The sequence below is a fragment of the Amphibalanus amphitrite genome, unplaced genomic scaffold (genome assembly GCF_019059575.1).
Source record: "Amphibalanus amphitrite isolate SeventyFive unplaced genomic scaffold, NRLGWU_Aamphi_draft 001660F_arrow, whole genome shotgun sequence".
Taxonomy (NCBI): domain Eukaryota; kingdom Metazoa; phylum Arthropoda; class Thecostraca; order Balanomorpha; family Balanidae; genus Amphibalanus; species Amphibalanus amphitrite.
The window spans coordinates 64,287-79,113 of NW_024883153.1; the positions used below are offsets into that span (position 1 = coordinate 64,287).

A 14,827-nucleotide genomic window follows, 5' to 3' on the forward strand; every position below is an offset into this window, starting at 1 on the left:
TTCGAGTTTCCTCACAATTTTTAGCGAGCTGTGGCTTGCAGAGCGAGGCCGGTCCGTTGAGCAGGGGCGGCGGAGCGGCGGCGTCGTGGGAGGGGCCCCTGTCCGAGCTAAGGAGCGTGGGATGGTCCTGTGCCTGCCTGAGAGCAGGGTTCTCTGTAAACTGTGACGCCGGTAGTGTGAAGATTCAAGGGCACTTGAGTACCAACGATAATAATTGAAGCCTTTCAACCTCTATTAAGAAAATTGAGCGACGTTGATTGAGCCCTTCCTTTTCCGTATTCAAAATAGTGACTGACCACCGTTGCACGGCAGCTGAACAGAGGGCGTGCCGTCGGTATAACGTCTTCCTCAGAGGGTACCGCCGCCCCGTCGATATCCCCACTCTCCCTGCGTGACCAGTGTGGGGAGGAGCCACCATCCGAACCCTGTGCCGCCCCTCCGACCAGCCGTGTTGTTACAAACACACCTCTGCACCGGCTGCGGGGATACGTGGACAGGAAACAGCGCGTATCACCTGCCCGATCTCCGCCCGCTGCGGCACCCAGTTCCGGTTACAGCTCGTGCTGCAGCGGCCCGGCATGTAAGCCGTGTCCGGCGCGGCTCGGCGCCACACTCACCTCCGGTGACACCGCCGTCCACCGAGGCGCCGGGCGGCGGCACCACCAGGCCCTGCGCGCCGCCGCCGGCCATGAAGCCGGGCACGGCGCTGCCGGGAGGAACCAGCGGCGGCATCAGGCCGGCGCCGCCCGGCACGGCCCCCAGGAGACTCAGTCCCGGCAGCGCCAGCGGCTGCTGAGACGGCAGCAGGTACGGCAGCTGCCCGGCGGCTGCAGCTGCAGCTGCCGCAGCGGCCGGGTCCGCCTGGGATACCTGACCGTCTGCGCCGCCCAGCATTGGGAGGTAGCCGACACTGGTGGCGGGGTAGCCGCCTGTGGAAGGGGAGGGTGCGGTCAGGTGAGGTTGACAGGTGGGGTGCGATTGAAATGAGCAGACAGGTGAAACGGTAGCAGGTGAGGGCCAACGAGTGAGGAATGCGACTCAAGGCCCGACATTGACGCGAGCAAGAAGACATAGTGATGTAGACGACAAGGAAGACATCGACCTAAATCAGACTAACACATTGACGGACATGATCAGAGAACATCAAAAGATCAGCACTTAACGCCAGTTTCGATACAGATTGCCAGACAAAACTGTCAAACCTCAGGTCAGTCGTTACATAACCCTCCACGTCGATCACACCTCGTGTGACCTTGCGATGGGTCACCGTGCTAGGTCACGTGAGGTGGGTCGCGTGAGCTGGGTCGTGAGTTACATAGGTCACACCTCCTGTGACCGCGAGCCGGGTCAGGGGGCGCACGTAACACCATTCCCCGGTCCATGGCGGGTCTCTGCCCGGCAGCCGAGCAAGCCGGTCAGTCAGCAGCAGAGTCAGCCGTCCGGCCGCTCCACCGAGCCCCGAACGTGATCCCGGCGGGACACGTCAGCGCTCACGGCGCCCCAGCCGCTGGTATGCCAGCTACGAGCTCGGCTTCCGTGAGACAGCCGAGCTCGGCGGTGACACCGGAGCTGCACCGGCGCCGGCGGGGCGGGCTGGCACGCCAGAGGAGCCGTGCTGGGGCGCGCAGAGGCGACATATGGGCCGCGTTTGAAAATGGTGACGTTGTGACGCGTAAGAAAGCGGCCAAGGTGATGGTTGAGGGCACGGAACAGCTGGAGGATGCCGAAGCCGGCGGGAGAGGGTGGGGAAGGACGGTAGCGCCGGACGAATAGGAGCGACTCTCAGCAGCGGCAGGCTGGCACTGATAACAAATAGCAACTGCATGGCAGGTGGAGCAAGACAGATCAGCCGGGGCACACGCTGTCAAAACACAGGCCCGCGTCGGAATATGGGCATCACCCCAAGCCCGCCACAACTCTCTGACAGTACAAACAAACACACTTGTGGAAACAGACAGGGTCGGGGCAAAACCAGGACGGATCGAAACACGCCGGCTGTTCTACGCCCGTTGAAACCGGAACCTCGCGGTTCGGTTAGTTCGGCCGACATATCGGGTACAGAGCCGGCTGACCCTGGTCCAGAGATCAGGGGCCGTATTCACGTCGACTTCGTAAGTCGATTTTCTTTCGTAAGTATAATTTGGTATTCACGTCGACACTTCTTAAGTTTTTATCGACGGAGTACACGTGATTAAAAAAATTTACTTAAGAAGTAGGTCAAACTTAAGAAAATTCTTACGAAAATGATCGACGTGAATACGGCCCCAGGTGCGGCGCGGCCCGGCTGCCGGCTCTCGTCGGACGGCGGCGCTGACGGCGTGAGATGCCAGTCACCGGTGATCCACGCCCGGTTCGCCGACAAAAAGTCGCCGCCCGAGAGAACACGGCTCGCAAAAACCGGACCAAGCGCTCGGCCGGCCGGCCCAGTGTCGTCCGGTGGTTGACCTGCCGCAAAAAGGCCCGTCTGACCCGCCGACCCGGTTCCCGTCGGACGGGCGGCGGCGCTCAGCGGCGGCGGACTCACCTCCGAGGTAGGCAGCCATGGCGGCCTGCTCCTGTCCCGGCGCCAGGTACGACGGCAGACCGAACCCGGCCGCTCCTCCCGACAGCGCTGCAACAGAGATACCGGGGGCAGCGGTCAGCGTGGCCGATTCCGTAGGACCGCCCGGCATGCGTACGATGATGCAGCGATGGGAGGCCGCTGCCGCTGGAAACGTGACCGCACAACGGGACCTGTCCGGTTCGGCAGAGGATTATCGGCGCGGAGTGGCTCTGTTTCAGGAATTGGTCTCGGTCTCAGTCACGTGCCGCCCGCCGGGGGAAGGGGTTCGCCGGCTCTCGGCAGTGGTATTAATGTGTGCCATTCTCGGCCACAACAGTCAGACAGCCATAAATTCAATTGTCGGGTCGACCGTCCGCGGCTACCCTGCACGTGTTGAGCCCCACCCAGCGTCTCCAGTGTCCCGAAATTAATTGTGCTGGCTCGAGTGTCACGGTTGGGAATGAAAAACACTTGGAACTTGTAGAGGATGTGGAGGCAAAAAAGCAAGCATAAATTGAGGAGTTACGAGAAAATAATGAGACAAACTGCAGTTCTTGAAGAGGAATATGCAAATTGCACTAACGTCTCTTCTCATGTAAAACGCTCTGCTTATTTTAAGCCCTAAGTGAATAAATAAAGATCTTAGCTACAATGGAAACAACGAAAAATATTGTCTCTTTGGATATCACGTTGGGTCAGTGATCTCGCACAACGGTCAGTAGTCAGGTCAGTGACCTCTCTGACCGGTCATCTCCATAAATAACGTCATAAACATGCTACACCCACATCAGTGTTATGTAATCCCCAGATCGCAGATTCACCAGCTGGTGGTCGGGCGTGCGTCGAGAATAAATCACAGATGTGCGCGGTGCGGTCACCGGCACAATGTCGCAGTTCGAGCACGCGCTGTGCCGGTGGCTGCGAACTCTGTGTGGCATGCCTTCCCCCCGTGACGTGCTCTGCGAGCTGTACCGGACAGTTAGAGAGGACACTGTGCACGGGCAATCCGTCACAAAACTGTCACTGTTCAGTGTTCGGTTACGGCCTGCAGTTTAGACCAGCAGCCGAGACCTACAGATATTTTATGAAAACCAAAACAATTTAAAAATACTTTTGGAAGACTTACTGAGACAGCTCTGGCGCTTGCTTATCTCTCTCGCTATACAATTGGACCCTCGGAGTAGGCCTGGGCCCGCTCGCGTATCCCGCGGTCAGCGGTGACCCGGCGCCGGCGCCGGACGGAAGGCTCTCATGACAGGAAGGTCTGCCAGTTCCGACACTGACGACCACCGCACCTGGCACCGCCGAGTGACGCATCGATTCCCGGCGACCGCAGACGGCGGCTCGGTCAGACTCACCGAGCAGCACACGCATATTAAACTCGCCGAACCATGAGGAAACAGTTCAGACTTGGACGATCTCCCAGCACTGGCTTCTGCATATCAAATTAATTGGAAAGAAACACACATAAGGTCCAAAATTAGACCGATGTTAACTTTGTTTTTTTACGTGATGTCTGAAAACCAAGAGCCGTAAAATCCTTACGAACTCGTTCCACCAAGAATAATAGCCCAGAAGTTGAGATTTGATATCTTTCACAACCCTTGAGATGTCCGCTAGGCCGTACCAATCAGCGTCATCGTCACGGTGATGACGTCATCGTCACGGGCTGCGTCACGCAGCACTTTCCACGTCGGTGGTGCCACGCCGCGAGAGGTCACACTCCACATATTCACAAAGGAAGAGACGCCACAACGGCGGAAAGTGAAACGACGCCGGCGGTGCGGCCGGTGGGACCAGCGCGGTGTCTCCAGCCCCGACCTCCCGTTTTGTCACGCTGATCTCTGGTCTCGCCTCCTGTATCCGGATCCAATGGGAGGTGAGCCGGGCAGACAGACACCGGAGCTCCCATGCCACTCTCTTTAGCCGGACATACCGACCGTGCGGCTCAGCGGGCGCGGCGGCCAGAGGTTTCTGAAGATCACGGTACCGTGGTGAGCCGTTTGCTGCAGTTAAGCCCGACCCTGAGCCGGGCAGACGGGCGCCTTTGTGGAGCACTCAGCGACAGAAGTGGTGCAGCATTAGCCAGTTAACTCCGGTGCAGCCCTGGCCTGTTCGTGGTCGGACTACAGCCCGTGGAGCTGAGGGACTCGGGCGGTGGAAAGTCGGGGCTGGGGGTTCGGCAGTCAGGGCTGAGGGACTCGGGCGATTGACAGTAAGAACTTAGGAGCCTCGTGGAGCCTCTGCCGCTGTCGTGACGGAGCCCAGTGGTCGTAACTCAGTCCGGCCCCCTTGCCAGGGCATAAACGCCTGTCGCACGACGTCTGAACGCAGCGCCTCGGAAACTTGGAACGTTAGCCGGATTTATGGCTCGAATATGATGGAGCTGTCTCCACAAAAGCAGACTGGAACTCATGGCGGCTGGAGGGAGGGGAGGGGAGAGACTGCCCGAATGGGGAGATGGGCAGGCCACTCCGAACTTGAGCCAAAGCCATGGAAGAGTTCGAGCTGCCACCGCCAGCCTCGAAGTAGCACTAATCCCATTCGGATCGACTTCAAAGCCGTTCGAAAACGAAATAAGCCGGCTGGTTGCGTCGTCGCCACCTCCGTCATCAAGCATTCCACTCGAGCGGGCCGCTGATCTCGGACAAAAACGTCGGCCTGTTCGTCGGCCGAGCGGCATCTGCGCGGCCGAGGCTGCCTCGTCCGGGGAAAACAGAGCAGCCGCTATGAGCGGCCGCCGACAGCGCGTCTCCACTGCGAGCGGCGCCTTGTGCCTTCTCCGCTGGCCTCCCAACATCGATCTACTTTGGGCGCTCCCGACAGCGGCGACGCGGCCAACCGAGCGGCAAAACCGCGGCGCCACCATGGGCGCCGATAGAATGTGGCGAGCCGATATGAAGCGGCTCGCTCTGTTCTGACAGCAGAGCTATGGAGTCACTCCGGCGCCGCGCGGCGCCCGAGAAAAAGGCGAAAAGGCCGACCATAAACACAGCGGCGCTAGCCAGATCCAACCGAGCATTTTGATGCGAGAGCTAATCTCATTTCCTAATAACCAGCACCGTATTAATATACCAGGTTTCCATCTTCCTTTAAAATGAGTAGTGGATCTATCCATGCATTTTCTCGCTAGCGTGCTTCGTTGAGTGATACCATGCTTACGTCTTCCCATATAAATTCTTCCGGCGTGCTGCAATAAGCAGCCGTGCGTCGGTGGCGATGAGCTAGATTCCGACCTGCGCCGGCGCGGTGCCAGGCGCTGTGCGGGGAGAAACCACCACCGTCCGGCGGGATGACACCGTGGCTGATGACGGGGCGGGGCCGCCGCCGGTGCTCCGAGGGGGTCCGAGGGGGCGTAATCCCCGCCAGCCGCCGGCGGCAATACCGGGCCGCCAGTAATAACGGCACGGCTGGTCGGCATTGCCGCGCCGGCTCCTGGGGCGCCGGCCGAGCCGGGATTTATCAGCGCCGGCACGGGGTCACTCGACAATAGCGGCCGCCCGCTGCCAGCGACGCACGGTTCACTGGTTTCAATGCGTCCACAGGCTCTCATACAGGCCACCAGTCCACTTACCAGACCAAAGGCTGACCCGTCGCCGGTGGTGAAGGCTCACACCTCTTGGTATGTCAGAGAGATGTGACATACTCGTAGTATCGAGAACGTGCTTTGCTCGCCTGGGACGTGACGGGACCGATGATGGCTGGACTGTCCTCAGATCTCTCCGAGGAACCACCAGAGACCACCGGGGACTGGCACAGGGGATTCGCTGCTCCGTCCGGTCCAGTCCGGTGCTGGTTTGATGATGACCTCCCAGCGGACCATTGATCGTTCTCAGCTCGCTGCCGGACGCCGCGGCCACGTCCATCGTCTCACAGCGGCGGCCGGCCACATGCATAATGAGCTGCCGGCGCCGGATGGACCGCGGAAACTTCCGGTCCACGTCGGCGGAACGGGGTGTCCCGTCCTCTCACTTCGCCCTACTCTCTCTCACTCTGCATCCGTCACCGACTCCGACTCTCGGGCAGCGAGTCGGGCAGTCCGCCAATAGTCGCAGTCCGAGTCAGAGTCCAACTTCGAGTCGCGGCCAGTCCGATGTCGGCACAGTTGCTATCGAGTCGTGGCCGCGCTGTGTCGCGACGGATCGTAAATTACCGCTATCTCGGCGAGCGACTGGTCATTACCGGGCCGCCAGCGCGCGTGCCGCCACAGGACACCGAACAGGACAGCGAGAGGACAGCAGGGGACGGAACAGAGGAGGGCGCGGAGGAGGGGACAGGCTGAGCCGAACAGGACAGAGAGGACAGCAGGGGACGGAACAGAGGAGGGTGTGGAGGAGGGGACAGATACGCCTTGGATACGCCGAGCAGGACAGCCGAGAGGACAGTATGGGACAGGACAGAGGAGGGTGCGGAGGAGGGGACAGATACGCCGAGCAGGACAGAGAGGACAGAATGAGACGGGACAGAGAAGGATGTGGAGGAGGGGACAGGCTGCACCATGCAAGGGACAGGAGAGGACAGCATGGAACAGGACAGGGGAGGGTGTGGAGGCTGAGGAGCGATAAGCCGAAGGGACAGGAGAGGACAGAATGGGACGGGGCAGAGAAGGAGGCTGGGGCAGGCTACACCAAAGGCACAGGAGAGGACAGCATGGAACGGGACAGGACAAAAGGAACAAGATGAGTGGAACGGTCGGAGCAAGAAGTAGAGATAAGAGTTAAACGAGAAATTGAAAATATCTTTCAATGGAAAGTAAATAAGACGGTTCAATATGACATCGCAGACGATTTAATCCGACTCCAAGATGCGTCGAAGACATGACAGTTAAAGACGACAAAAGTGTTAGATGGATAGGTCACATAAATTCAAAATAAATATAAAAGCCTAAGCAAGACAACTGTGCTTGAAGATCCGCTCAGAAGGACTGTCATGTCAGAACAGCCAATTTGTGCGATAATTAGAATGTCATTGGCATGGCCGTGCGACAGGTGCCAGCCAATTCTGTCAGTTGTCACTCTCTGACTTGCGGTGCCATCCGACCGAGTGCTGAAGTGTGACTGAGGCGTCACCTCGGCGGCTGACTATATCGTCTGGCGGTCAAAGGTCGCATGGTCCGGTTGATTTGATTGGTTGGAAGGTCAAACTGTTTTAGAACGAGGATACGACGCTGTCAATACTGATGATGCTGACTGATGATGAAATTTGGGACGCCTGCGGAAGCGTTGGGCGCTTTTATGCCCTTACAGTTCAAGCATTCTATCAAAGGAATAAGACAGAACCGAGCAGTTGCATTGAAAAGTGCGAACCAACACATTCGAACATCTGCGACAAAGTGATACAATCCTGAGACAAATTTTGTGCCAGTTATCGGACAGCTGTCAGCTCTGACACCTGTCTCCCTATCTCTCTGACAGCTCGGAGTCATGGGAGCGCGGCCAGCGGACCGCCCATTCCGATACGACTCCTGTCCCGGCGTCATTCCATCTCAGCCGCGCGGCCGGGGTGGGCGGGTGGTCACCATTCACCATGGGCGGGACGCTGGGTGACGCCGCCAGCAGGTCATTACGAAGACTCATCTGTTGGGGACGGTCCCAGCGCGACCCGGCCAGCCACAACAGTAGCATCGTCAGCCGCACAGCACGTGCCCGCTCGGATGGCACGCGGGGACGGGGCTGGGATGGAAGGGGCCGAACGGAGCTAGGATGGACGTGGCTCGGCTGGATTGGGCTAAACGAGGGTGGCTGGAGACGTGAGGTAGAGTCATACGGAATCTCACGGGATCTCAGTTGAGCCGACGGGATCACCCACAGTCGGCCAGGGTCACGGGATTCCTCACGGTCACCTGGGACTGGGCGGGATCACGCGGGATCACTGGGTCAGGTCGCTCGGGTCAGAGGTGACGACCCGACTCGAGCCGTTCGAGCCAGTTCCTTTTGTTCCGTGCTGTTCGGGACGGTCGGCTCGGTCACTGGCAGAACACGTTCAGTGCCGCGGTCGGCGCCCCTGCACCCCGATCCCCGCTCGGCTGCACCCCGACCTCCCGGACGAGTGTGCCGCTGGGCTGGGCACGAACAATGACGCTGGCACGGCAGTGCCGGTCCCGTCTGCGAGCCGTGCCGGTGACACACGCTGCACGACAGCGGCTCGTTTCGGCTAACGAGACACCCACACCGACACCGAGCGAACGGACTAGGAGGAGGGACATCCGAGCCGGTCAACGGACTGCACGGAGGGATCGCAGCGGCGAGCATTGTCCGCATTACGTGAAACGTAAATATGCTGGAAGAATGCAGACTAAAAGCATTCATTCCAGAGATTGTTATTCTGTGTTCAGAAAGGAATACAGGTATATTCACTCAGGAATGCATTGCATTGCATATAACTGGTCCGTTCCTCGAAGGCGATCCTGGCTGAAGAGTTCTGACTGAATTCAGCGCCAGACGAGTCGTCTCCCTCCTCTCGCCCTCACACACACGCCTGTCAACGCCGTCTCGCTGTGTGCTAAGCTACGATAGCCTGGTGTCGACGCGCTATGGGCCGCCGGGACCTGCCATCGATGGTCGTACCGACACCGCCTGACTGGTGTGTTTGCCGTACACAGATAACGACCGCACATAACAGAGCATAAATCTGCCAGCGGCCGCACACGCTACGCCGGGCAAACGGCACTGCCCTAATGAATGGCGATCGCCATACGTAGTGTACACACACTCACATATTGCCACACTTTGATGTGCCATCAAATCAGCGGAATGAGTGTGTCCAATTGTTACATCGTCACCGGTCACGCAAAGTATCGCCTGAGGCGATGGAGAAGAGGAAAACATTTTAGATATGAATAGCAAAAATTTATTAAGAGAGAGAAAAGCTCAATTGCGTAACATGAATTTGGTGAGATTAGATATTCCAGCTTGTTTACCATTCATTGGGCTACATAGTACATAATTCAATTTTACTACTCTTAAAATAATACAATTATGATACTTACCGTCGCATTTTCTATATGGTACTTTCAAATTTCAATACCAGAACATGAGGTCTGAATCATGACTTAGTCGACAGACTATTACAGGACAACCCACTGAACAACTGAAAACGTGGGAGAAAGACGCAGCAAGAGCACCGACCTCCAGCTGACAGAAAAAGCACATCGGCCACACTCTCGGGAGTCCGCGGACGAACAGTCAATTAGCGGCTGCTGATTGGTTATTGACCGTGGCTCGCCAACAAAATGAACACAAGCCAGGCGTAAATCCGAGACGCTATTGGGTGGCCGCTGGAGCGCTGAGCGCATGATGGATTGGATTAGCGCCTCGGCTGCCAGCGGCCAAAGATGACCGACAACGTGCCTGTCTGACGTGATCCGATGAACGTCCGACAGCAGTCTGATTATAATCGAGGAGGACATACTCGTATATGCAAGTGTTGACAGAGTTAAATGTTTTTACATATAGGTACGGCGCTATGTTTTGCACACAGAACCAGGTGACAAGTGAATAGTTGAATTTCTCGGCAAATTAGCGATCGACACATATTGTACGTTTAGTCGCTAATGACCGTGAAATCTTGTTATGGTAAATATTAAGTTTATTCGTGAGAGAAGAATTTATTTGTTTTTAACGATAAGAACAAGCCTTTATTAATTGCTTCCGTTTGTCTGTCGGATCGGGCCTGTTGTTCAGTGGGTTGTCGTGTAATAAGCTGTCGACTAAGTCATGATGGTCGGGGATGATGGTCGAGGATGATTTGAATGTCATATACCTAAATAAGCAAAACAAAAACTGAATCACATCAAAGCGAATCACCATGCATTCTTAACTCATCTAAACTACGAAAAAAAAAAACCTAAAACTACGGCATGGTAGGTAAGCCACTAACCATGTTCACCTTGTTGTAGCTGACCCTGCTGCTGCTGTTGCTGCTGCGGCTGCTGCTGCTGCTGTTGCGCGAGAAGATGTTGTATAAGGCCATTCGACAGCGGCTGAACTTGGCCATTGCGCTGAAACAAAATGGCAGTCATTAAACAAATTTTCCTTCATAAATGATCGATGTAAACGTTTCCATTTGTTAAACATAATAACGGTACTTTTGCATTTTTGCTGCCAACAAGGAAACGTTTTACAGAAATACCTATAAGACATAGGATGTAAATAACACCCTTCAAGTTCAGACTCTAGATTTGGAAAAAGTTATCCAGATTATTTAAGTCTTAACCCCAGAAAAATACACTTGTAAGCACCTTCATTTTGAGCGTTGACCTCGACTGAATGTCGCGGTGACGTTATTTGGCGTCGCAGCTGACATGCCACATTATGCTCAATATAGGATATTGCATTTTTGTGTGAAATTTAACATCTTGCAGCGCATCATATGGCGAAAACAGACAGTTAAGGGTGGCAGCTGCTATCTAATATGTGGGTAATCTACGTGGCTCACGGGCTTAGCGGGCTTAGTATCACCGTGGGAGATCGAAGGAGTCTCATCAGACGCTTTCCAGCACCAGCAGACGTTCTGTGGGTTCGAAGCCGGGCTTGGCCCAGGCTGATGGATTCGCCTAATTAATTAGCCGGCAGTGCAGAATAGCTGCATGATAGCCAGGTTCCGGTCAGATTGCTTCGTTCCGAGATATCATTTATCACAGCGATGTTGGTTGTCTTCTTTCTAAGAGCTAATCAGGACATTAATCATGGATGGGCTTTTTCTCCGACAAACGTTGTTTTCGACAAAATAGAAAATGCAAAGATTTTTGGCATCAGTGGCATTCAAATATGAATTTCACTGACCTACACATTAAAATAAAATGTCAATTAAGCTGGTTCTATGCCACCGTCTATCCTTTCCAACTCCTAAGAAGGAACGATTAGACGGTGTCACCAACCGCTCTCCATGGTATGACCAATTGTGTGAGCGATAACGTCAATCCCTCTCCAGGGTATAATATCATCACAGCCGAGCCAATGGCCGAACGGGATCTTTCTGAAGAGGTTCGGAAACGCGGTCAACAGGGGAATTAGCCGGTCCCCATTACCGATATCACGTCAGAAATAGCCGCTCTGCGCCCAGCCCGACCGCTCCGAGTGTCGACTGCTGAGTTCTGCTCGGGTGTGGCTCGCTGCAGCGTGCGTATGCAAATCGGTCGGCCGCTTTGGATAGGTGTGGCCACCGCGGCTGTTTTCCACACAGCCTGTCAGTCACTGACTCACGGCGATAGCACAGCCCCCTGCACCGCTCCGTCAGGGCTGGTTATAGCGCAGCCTCTTCCCAAAATATGGCAAGGTCAACAGAATGACACACGATCAAACTGACAGATTGAGACGCCGACGGACTGGCAGGTTAACGAAGTGACAAACCAGCGAACCGGGGGACTGGCAAACCGGTGCCGCGCTGGCGGGCCGACACAGGGGCGGTCCTCTGACGGGCTGTCGGACAGCAGCCGTGCCCCGCCTCTCCGCTGTTAGTCTGAACATCGGCTCGGCATTGCGCCATCGCGGCGCGCTGTCCGCCCGCACCACTGTAGGCCGGCAGCCTGAAAAAGCGCTAGAAATTCCCCCAAACTGACTGTCCGCAATATGAACAAAATAGGTATCATTTAATCCCAAATTGATCGAAGAATACGATTCCGATGCTAGTTTTGCCCTAAGGTCAAAATTGAGGTCGTCAGTTGTCACCAAACACAAGACAATTTAGACTCTCTATAGGCCACCACATTTACCGATTTTAATGATGAACTTTAGTGGTAATTTATTAGTTGACCAATCGTCGTTTTGAACGAAATTTCCTGTCAGACTAGTTCAGGGCACTGTTGTTCACTATGCCAACATCATTCTGACATATTGCATCGCTTTTCTGCAAGATAAGCTAGCTGTTTGCAAGCAGCTGCAAGACGTAATTTAAAATCATATCCAATTTTTCAATTAGACTTTTATAAAAACGTTATTTCGAGCGGCTAAAAATGAACATTTTATACTAGCCTCTGATTACTCATCTTTTGTTCCATATAGGTGCTTTGCTGCTTTTCCCTGCTACTTTTCGAGATATGCGCCAGTAAACCACATGATGTAGGGGCAATTGTCACCTCGCCGCTCTACTGAAGGCCCGGCGCTCTTTAAAACGCTGGAAGTTGTGAAAAACAAACGCTTATAATCTAAATGAAATATATGTCCCTGAGCTCAGAATTGATCAACGCACACAATGCTGTCAACATTTCTGCGCCAAACTCAAAAATTCAGTCATTATTAACCCCTAAACACAAGTCAGTGATAATCAATAACAACTTGCTCTTTAGTTAGACTTTTTGAGAAATGTTATTTCGAGCCGTTAAAAATGGCCATGCCATACAAACCACCAATCATCTTTCTGTCATGCCCTACTCGCAATTTTTGCTAATGCCTGCTTCTCTTCGAGGTCACGTGACTTCACCATTAAAAGTGAATGGAGAAATAAGGAAACTGTTGTTTTTGCGCATGGAATGATTTCAAACTATCTCAAGCACACGGAATCGTGATTTCGTGCACTCCTTGCAAGATCCGATGCTTTACTTTTGCATTTTTGACCTTTCGTGACGTCATTTATGACGTCACACCGGTCATAGGAGTTTCTCGTCAACAACTCATGATCAAATTGAGCCAGCGACTCGGGAAAGCCACCAATGGACTCGGGAAGACCTCCCGAATCGAATGATATGCGATACGACCTCCTTCGATTAAGTTCGTGGCCTGATGGGCCACGACCTTGACTGACCTTGACTCGAGGTCAATACCTTAAGTTGACCTCAACCGAACAAAAAGTATACCATTCGACGCGCCTGAGCCAGGCGAACACGGTGGTGCCAAAATCGCTGCTCTGCGGCCATTTTTTGCGAAATTATTTGCCAAAAACCAAACCCTACCTTGGGCTTTTTGACTTCACCTCAGAGGTTACCGGTTGACCTGGGACCTTAAAATAGGGTATCAATCGTTCCGCCTTGAAACGGCGCACACGCTTGTTTTTTTTTCGCGAGGCTCTAGCTCCATTGGGGGCGAAACGGCAAAAAGGGGTCGTACCAACCCTCCCCCCTCGGCCGGCCGAGGGGGTGGGGGGTCCGACAATAGGTCCGGCGAGGGTTAAGCAGCCCCACTTCATTTTTAGCATGTTTGCTTGTCACTGAGATCAACAACTCAATCACAAATAATTTCTAGCACTTTTCCGGACCCCCGGCCCAGTGTGGCACGGCCCGGCCCGCCCGCCAGCTACACGGTCTGCCTGCCGTGTTCGCGTGCCGCTGCTGACGGTGTTGGTTTCTGCGCGTGCCGCTGGCGGGTGCCGCTGCCCGCCGTTCGCCGCCCGCCGCCCGCCGGGCAGTTGCCACGTTGGCCACCCCGGTGACCGGTAACAGAGCGGGTCGAACCGCCGTCGGCCGCGACGGGGCGGGCAGTTATAACACCGGCGGGCGCCAGGGACGGGCAGTGTCCGGCCGAACCGACGACAAATGTCGTCTGGCCACGCCAGTCGACCCCGACGACACGAGCTCGAACCACAACAAACTGCGCGGCCGGCGCCGCACAGCTGGGACAGCCGAGTCACCTCAATCACGACAGAAGTTAAAACAAATCTCGGATAGAAAGTTAGCTACATCAAACGCGGGTACAAAGAAGGCACAGTTGCAACTTGAGTCGACTCTGGGTGTACTGAGACGGCGCTGGACGGCGCTGGGTGGTGTGTGGCTGCGGGGAGCGGGGAGGGGCGTGCAGGCCGTGCTGGTGGCCGACGTTCGCCGCAGGGCGCGCCGTCAGCGGTCTGCCGGTCGGCTGCACTCGCGGCGGCACGTGGACAATGGCTCGGTGGCGGCGGGCGGCCCACTGTGTCCACTCGGCATGGATCCACTGGGTCCGCTCCCACACCCACCTGCGCACGTGCTGACACAATGGCCGGCCAGCGGCGGATGCCGGCCAGACCTGCCTGCCGTGGGTCAGAGTCTCCAGCCAGGAAATGCTGCCGACCTGCAGGGTCGTAGCAAGCCGAGCCAGCTACACTTGCTCAAAAACGCGAAATGAATATTACTTTGAATTTATCTTGGTAGCCGTACCTACTTCAGCTGAAACGGGGAACGGTCCGAGCAGCGCTCCCTGTTCAGTGCTGGACCTCGGATGCCTGTCAGATGTTGCAGCCTGCCCTATCGAATCTCTGACTCCCTTTGCTGAGAGCCGAGCCTTCCCTATCGAGTGTCTGACTCTGCTGAGTGTCGACCTCCTCCGTCAATAGCCCGGCGCCTGAGGCGGCGCAGCGACAGCAGCGTATCGTCGCCGG

General features: G+C 55.5%; 1 protein-coding gene across 2 annotated transcripts in view; it reads right to left on the minus strand.

Moving 5' to 3' along the window:
• LOC122374465 (maternal protein pumilio-like) overlaps positions 1-14,827 on the minus strand; it is a 28,907-nt gene that overhangs the window by 7,642 nt on the left and 6,438 nt on the right. The window contains exons 2-4 of one of the 2 annotated variants that reach the window (XM_043353239.1): positions 10,421-10,541; positions 2,525-2,611; positions 618-929 (exon numbers count right to left, since the gene is read on the minus strand). In XM_043353239.1, the coding sequence (XP_043209174.1) occupies positions 618-929; positions 2,525-2,611; positions 10,421-10,541 (520 nt within the window). The remainder of the gene's footprint in view (positions 1-617; positions 930-2,524; positions 2,612-10,420; positions 10,542-14,827) is intronic. The other variant, XM_043353240.1, reaches the window with a different exon arrangement.